Source organism: Elgaria multicarinata, chromosome 5, assembly GCF_023053635.1.
Source record: "Elgaria multicarinata webbii isolate HBS135686 ecotype San Diego chromosome 5, rElgMul1.1.pri, whole genome shotgun sequence".
NCBI lineage: Eukaryota > Metazoa > Chordata > Lepidosauria > Squamata > Anguidae > Elgaria > Elgaria multicarinata.
Window position 1 is genome coordinate 42,132,144 of NC_086175.1, and position 7,100 is coordinate 42,139,243.

The 7,100-nt window shown below is 37.8% G+C and overlaps 1 protein-coding gene across 1 annotated transcript in view; it reads right to left on the bottom strand.

The window, feature by feature from the left end:
* Window positions 1-6,061, bottom strand: part of LOC134399439 (parapinopsin-like) — a 54,822-nt gene extending 48,761 nt beyond the window's left edge. The window contains exon 1 of the mRNA XM_063127476.1: window positions 5,725-6,061. Coding sequence (XP_062983546.1) covers window positions 5,725-6,061 — 337 coding nt within the window. The remainder of the gene's footprint in view (window positions 1-5,724) is intronic.
* Between the last annotated feature and the right edge of the window lie 1,039 nt (window positions 6,062-7,100).

Consider the following 7,100-nt stretch of genomic DNA (forward strand, 5'->3'; position numbering starts at 1 on the left):
AAAGTGTGACTTTGGCTGGAAAGAGGCCTTTTGATTTTTCACTTACAAGCATAATGCTTTCAACTCCTAATTGGAAAGGCATAACTTTGGTCTTTGCTTTTAAAACTTGATTTTGTTCTGACTTTATACTGCTAGTTTTACCCTACCCTGTGCCTGTTTGGTGCATTCTTTTCCCCTCATTGTTTTATTATGATTTTATTAGAATGTAAGCCTATGCGGCAGGGTCTTGCTATTTACTGATTTACTCTGTACAGCACCATGTACATTGATGGTGCTATATAAATAAATAAATAAATAAATAAATAATAATAATAATAATAATAATAATAATGTATACTGAAAATAGTGTATGCTAAAACTCTAAACTTCCTTTCCAGTTCTTTTACATATTGCCTGAAAGTATTTTCATGTATATATCAAACGTATAACATCTTGATGTCTAACATGTGCCCTTGCATCTTTACAGCTACTTACTGTTCCTACATAGCTTTTCAGGGAATAACTTTGGGTCATTTCACTTGCACATGATGCAGTTGTGCTATAAAATTCCCTTGGCATGTAATACAGTTGTTGTGTAAAATGTACTTGAGTGTTGAATCTTAAATTTTTTCTTCTGAAAAAAAAAACATGCTTAAAATCCCTATACTTATGCTGTAACATTAACATATTATGTAGAACAGGTTTGTCTTAATTGTGAGGTGAAGAATTAGACATGTGAGCAAGGCCATGCCCCCTTGGGGGCTGGTCATGTCAAGATGGGCATGTTGGGGTGGACACACCACCCTGAGGGCGGCCATGTTGCCCTCCTTTTTGGTTTCCAAAATGTGGTCATCCTATTTTAAAGATTTGAGTTTGGTCCCTCTTTGAGAATTACTAGAATTACTTTGTTCTACTTTATCTTTGTATTTTTGCCAAGACTCTGAACAGGTGATTGGATTTTTATTTTGAATCTAAGGCAAACAGATGTATACATATTCAGCTTTTGAAGTAGCAAACACTAAGAAGTATATTCCACTGAAATTAGGGTGACCTACTTTCAAATGAATGAGCATATTTCTGGAGCTGAAGGGATAGACACAAGGCCCTTCATCATCTCAGATTTGGGTAGGTCTTATGTATCATAATGTAACTTTGTCTGGTTAAATAGGCCAGACTCAAAGATTCTGAAATTAAACATATCCTACATGAACAGTGAACAAGTAGATTTTATTTATTTATTTATTACATTTTTATACTGCCCAATAGCCGAAGCTCTCTGGGCGGTTCACAAAAATTAAATTTGTACTTGAAACATATGTATCTGGAATATGTTTCAAGTCCATATTCATGTTATATTAATGGTCCATATTGTTCCAAATCACCTCTTTTTAACAGGTGCACAAAGTCTTAAACCCAGCTACAAATTAAGCTGTACAGCATTCATTATATAAGATTTCTTATCTAAAGCAGAAAAACCAGATAGGTTTTTGTCAGTTCTCCTCAATTAAAGCAACATTAGCAGTGATTAGATTTGTTTTGTCTTTTTTTAAAAGGAAATCAAAATTATTCCTTCTATACTTAATCCTTTTATGTGTGTCTAGCACTTTATAACCCCACACCCCAACCCATTTTTGTCTTGGGTTTCTTTTTGGTTGCTTGGTTACTTATTACATGGAAATGTCCCTTCATTCACTATAGGATGCTGTGTACATTACTAGCTCACAAGTTATATATTTTCAAGCAGTAATTACCTTTTTTCCTACAGTTTTATCAGAAAAAAATCAAAGAAAATCAGAAAAGCTAAGAACAGATTTTCTATATTTGTATTATTTCTATTGGAGACCAATGAAAACATATTGCAATAATGCGAAAGAGTGATTACTTTATGGTATTAAAAGTATTTTCTTTATAGGGCAGATGTGTGGTAAAAAGTTAATTCAAGAGCAACTGAATGAATATTCATTTGCAGCTGCCTGATAACTATGCTGATGTGTCAGTGTTTAAACAGTCCAAGATTAGTTTTTGTCTTTATTTTCCTTAGTCACAGTAAGACTGGTTTGCTTCCGTTAATTATAGATCACAACTGCAAACTCCCTCCACACTTCTTACAGAAAGAAAGAAAATCTTTCTGTACTTAGTCACTTTCATAAATGTTTCAGAGGAAAATTAAAGATATTGAATTACAGGTTATTCAATGCTTTAAATAGATATGCCAAGTTGTAATTACCTTGCTTTACCTAAACACACAGTAACTTCTACAGTATTACTTATGTCAAAAAAGTAAAACTGCACAAGTGCTGCAGGCAGGAGAAAATATGCTGGCCAATATAAGATCAGCAAAATTAGTCAAGTTTATTCAGCAGTTCTTAAAAGTTTGGAGCATGACAATAGTAATTCTGTTTTTGAATGAATTTACTAAATGGCACTTGGCAAAGTTAGTCTCCAGTGTCACAGAATTATCCCATGCTAATCTCAGAGTCTTTTCATACACAAGGCTTAAATTCCCATTGAGTATCCCTTGGGCTATTTATCTCAATGTCAGATTGCAGTTAGTGTGAAAGAGAAAGCACAGCTGAGGCACTCACATTGCAAATAAACATTCTGACCAATGTAAATTTTACACTCCCATTACAAAGCAGATGAAGGAAGAGACACTTTTAGTCTCATGTGAGAAGACCCTTTCCCACCCTGCTGGCACGGCTAGGGTGGGGGTGGACTTTTGCGGGAGGGAAGAGGAGGAAGAACGGCCCACCTGTGATGCACCTACTCAAGGTGAGGTGTGGGCTGGCATCTGAGTTGTTATTTCCTGACTTCTTCCTCTATCCACAAAATACTCTTAAGACTTAAGCAAAATTCTTTAAGTATACAGTTTGATTAACAAGAGCCTCGTGTTAATCACCTGTTCTGCAGCTGAAACTCTCCCCACGGCCTGAGTTCGATCCCAGCGGAAGCTGGTTTCAGGCAGCTGGCTCGGGTCAACTCAGCCTTCCATCCTCCCAAGGTGGGTAAAATGAGTACCCAGTTAGCTGGGGGAAAGGTAATAATGGCCGGGGAAGGCAACGGCAAACCACCCCACTATAAGGCCTGCCAAGAAAACGTCAGCGAAAGCTGGCATCCCTCCAAGAATTAGTAATGACTCAGTGCTTGCACGAGAGGTTCCTTTCCTTTCCTTGATTAACAAGGGGCAAAGGGCTGACTCGTTAGACTATGGAGGTTGTAAGACAAGGAACCAAATATGTGAAGGAGACTGCTATAGAGACATCATCTGAGCAGCTGTAGGTGAATAATTTCATCCAGCTCCCAATATTAGAATCTGGATATTCTTTTCATTGTCCAAATAGGGAAAGGAAAAAATCATGTTCCCAAAGGTAGGGTTTTTTTTACTGGTAGCCTGGAGCATAAGCAAGGCATCATCACCAAGCACATAGTATTAGGAGGACAGAAAAAGGACTTCTCTGTGTGTGCAAGTGTCCGTGGGTGGGTGCTCTTGTTTATTTATGCAAGTGCAAAAGACGTGGGTGATTGTGACAGTGTAAGATTATTTCTTCATTTGAAATTTTACTAATTATGTGTAAGATTGGGGTTATAAAAGTTTGTTGGCATAGCATAGAGAAAGAAGCTTTGGGGGGCATAGAATGGGTTTAAATGGGTGTACAAGTGATAAGGGTAATGCTTTAATATTAAATGGGCAAGTAGGCATACACACACAGAACACTGTATCAGGGTTTAGATGATTTGGTTCGGATAAAGCCTGATAAAAATGATTTGGAAATATGACTTGGTATTGCTCAAAATACATTAGTCATAAGAACTTCTTACATGTAGTAACTGTAACTAGGGGAAGGGTCCAGGGTGAAGGACAGGTGAGGTTGTGGTTGGAAAAATAAGAGCCAGACAACCACAAGAACAGGGAACTTGATCTTTCATTGTCATAAACAACTAATTGAGAAAGGGGAGGAGGTTTTCAGGAAGGGTTGGCATCAGATATGAAGTAGACTAATAGGTTTAGCCATTTCAAAATAAATTAATATGTATTAGGAGGGAGGTCTTTGTCTTTGAAAAGAGTACTTAAGTTTGGATACACAAGACAAAGATGTCTTCCCTTTCCCTCAGGCATGGTCTGGACTTGCCTGGGAGAGATGGGAGTCCCTCTGTGTTCACAGAGTCTGTGTTTGTCTTTGTTTGTGTTTGTCTATATATGTCTTGTTCTCCAAATCTGCCAGACTTGTGAGTATGTTCTTTTAACTTGCTTTGCTGAATGGAGGTTTGTGTGTCTGACTTTAACGTTCTTAAATTGTTTTAATAAATGTTTTTAATATTATAACAGTTTCATTGTGCTTGTGAGTGTGAGTGAAGTCAATCATTCTGGATGTCTATGTCCAGATCTTCTTTACACCTACTATAGTGGAGAATTTAAAGGGTACTGTTACAAGGTATTGCAGGAACCTGTGCCTATGTTCAGTACTTCTTAAAAGACCACCAGAAAATTCCTCCTACAACATGCATACCTGACAGTTACAGCAACCTGGATTAGAGTGGAAATCCTACCTAAACACATTTACTAGGAAATAAGCACCACTGAAAACTTGACTTCCAAGTAAAGATGCATAGGACTGTGCTTTAGATCTGCAAACTCTTTGGAAAGAGTGGAGCTGCATTAGTTTGTTCAAGCAAAAGTTGCCTTTAGTTATGCTGAAACTGGCCTAGAATAATTTCATGTTATGAGGAGTGCTAAACTGGCCTGATTCTGTGTTACCTGGAAATATCCTAGCTAAACTTTGTTTGACCAGGTTTCTTGCTTAACTTCACTTTTTCTTTGCTTAATGTGAAATGGCTACAACTGGTCCCAAGTATTTGCTTTACTGGGTAACATACAGCAAAGGTGGTCAAATATCCATTCCATGTTTTGCAACAAGCAAATGGCTTCTGAATGGAATGAATTAATGCATGCACAAATTTCATTAGAAGTCAACAAATCAAAATCATTTGAGATGCTCTCATGAATAATTATCTGCTAACAAATTCCAAAACATTTTGATTCATTCACAGCATTTAATTACACTCAATCTGGCCCAATATGAGGCCCCACAGGGTTACAACAGGACTGATTTGGTGCTATTCATATTCAGGAGAGGAATCAGTGTTGATTTGACAGCAGAGGAATATGAGTAAATACCCATTTTCCCCATGCATTTGTCTTCTGCTGCCATTTTGATATGTATTTACATTAAATTGACCACAGAGCAACCCCTTGCATCTCAATGAACCAATCCAGGTCCTCCCCGCACCTTATATTACAGATCCTAAACCCAACTATATGTTTGGGAGGTAACTTAGTTTGGATTGTGACTACATAACAGCACAGCAATTTTGGCTTGGCAATTTTGGCTAAAAGCAAGTGGTTCATACTTTCTCTGCTCACAACTTCCCTCCAACAACTTACTACTCCAACTGCTTTCTCCTGGAGCACAAAAAACTACACTCCATCAGGAGTATCAGAAGGAAAATCAATAACATTTTCCAGACCTAAGTCTGCAATGGAACATGCAATTATCCTGGTGATGCTCAGGACAATTAAGCCTGATAAATGTGTAGAGTTCAGAGTTTATTGGAGTTGGGAGAAAGCAGGTCAAACTACAAACATCTAGCTAACCAAGAAGAGTATAATATTTAATTATATTCCATGAAACTTCTTCCAGTATAAGTTTTACTAAAGAAACAAAACTTAAATTTTTCAACTCTTACCAAAACAGGAATTGACAAAGCCGTACCACCTGCAGCCATATTCCCCCCCAATCCATTTGCCATAGATGTTGGATATGAAGCTGAATGTTGTACCAGAGATGCAGACCAGCATATCACTGGCACTAATGTTCAGCAGCAGCATGTTCACAGGGTTGCGCAAGGTTTTAAATTTGCAGAAGAGGATGAGGACAATCAAGTTATTTATGAACCCAAAAAGTAATATGAGTCCAAGAAAAACTGCCACAATGGTGTGCCCCGTTCTAGAGAGTCCAGTTCTTGGTTCATCTGTAAATGTGCTCAGATTGAATGTTGAGTTGGAATTAATTTCAGACTTCATAGTGCGGTTTCCTTTAGTATGCCATTCATGACATATGAACTACTAATGTCAGAGGTTGTGTTGCACACTGTCCATTATCAAGTTTATCAAGATCTCGATAATCTGAAATGAAACTTAATTAAAACAAGAATCATTTCAGCATGTCCTTGGTAGAATAAAGATGATCTTTTTCAGTATTGAAGAGCAGTAGTTGCTTCTTTTTTCCTTCCAGCTACAAAAAGCATTCCAAATGCACTGCTGTGAAGCTTCTTTGTCATGCTAGTTATTTCATCCTGCAAATAACAAGAGGGAAATATAAGTATTATAGTCAAGGCCATAATTTTACCTGAAGGCATTACATTATTTGCTCCCAACCTAGTTTCTTACCATCCCTTTATTTCTCTGACGTGTGAATAGTTTCATGGAAGATGTCGCTTCTATTCATTTAATTGCCCTGGTCAGCTTATTTTCATCCAGTTACATAATTCAATGTATAACCTTCAGTGGTTGAGCATCAGAGAATGCAGCAATATTTTAAAGCAGATGCATGTTGTCAAAGATCTTGATATGTGTTTTGGAAATCTTTTATTCAGATGAAGTTTATGATACCACTTGCTCTTCCAGAACTGTGGGAGGGAACAAGCACACAATACAATTGCCATAGCTTGAGAAAGGGCTGTGGCTCAGTGGTAGAGGACATGATTTGCAAAGGGCCTAAGTTCAGTCCCTGGAATTCTCCAAATAAAGCTGGAGAATGGCCCTCTTCCTGAAAACCTGGAGATATGCTGTCAGTCAGTGCCAGCCTTCCCCGACATGTTACCCTCCAGTTGTTTTGGACTAGAACTCCCATCAGATAAACCAGCATGGCCATGGGCAAAGTCAGGAATGATGAAAATTGTAATCCAAGACATCTGGAGGTCACTACGTTGGGGGAGGTTATAAAATACTGAGCTAGGTGGACAAATGATCTGACATATGAAGGGCTCATAAAGGTAGAAGATTGTGGTAGAGCAGGGCTAGTCAACCTGATATCTTCCTACCAGTTCCAATCAGCATGATC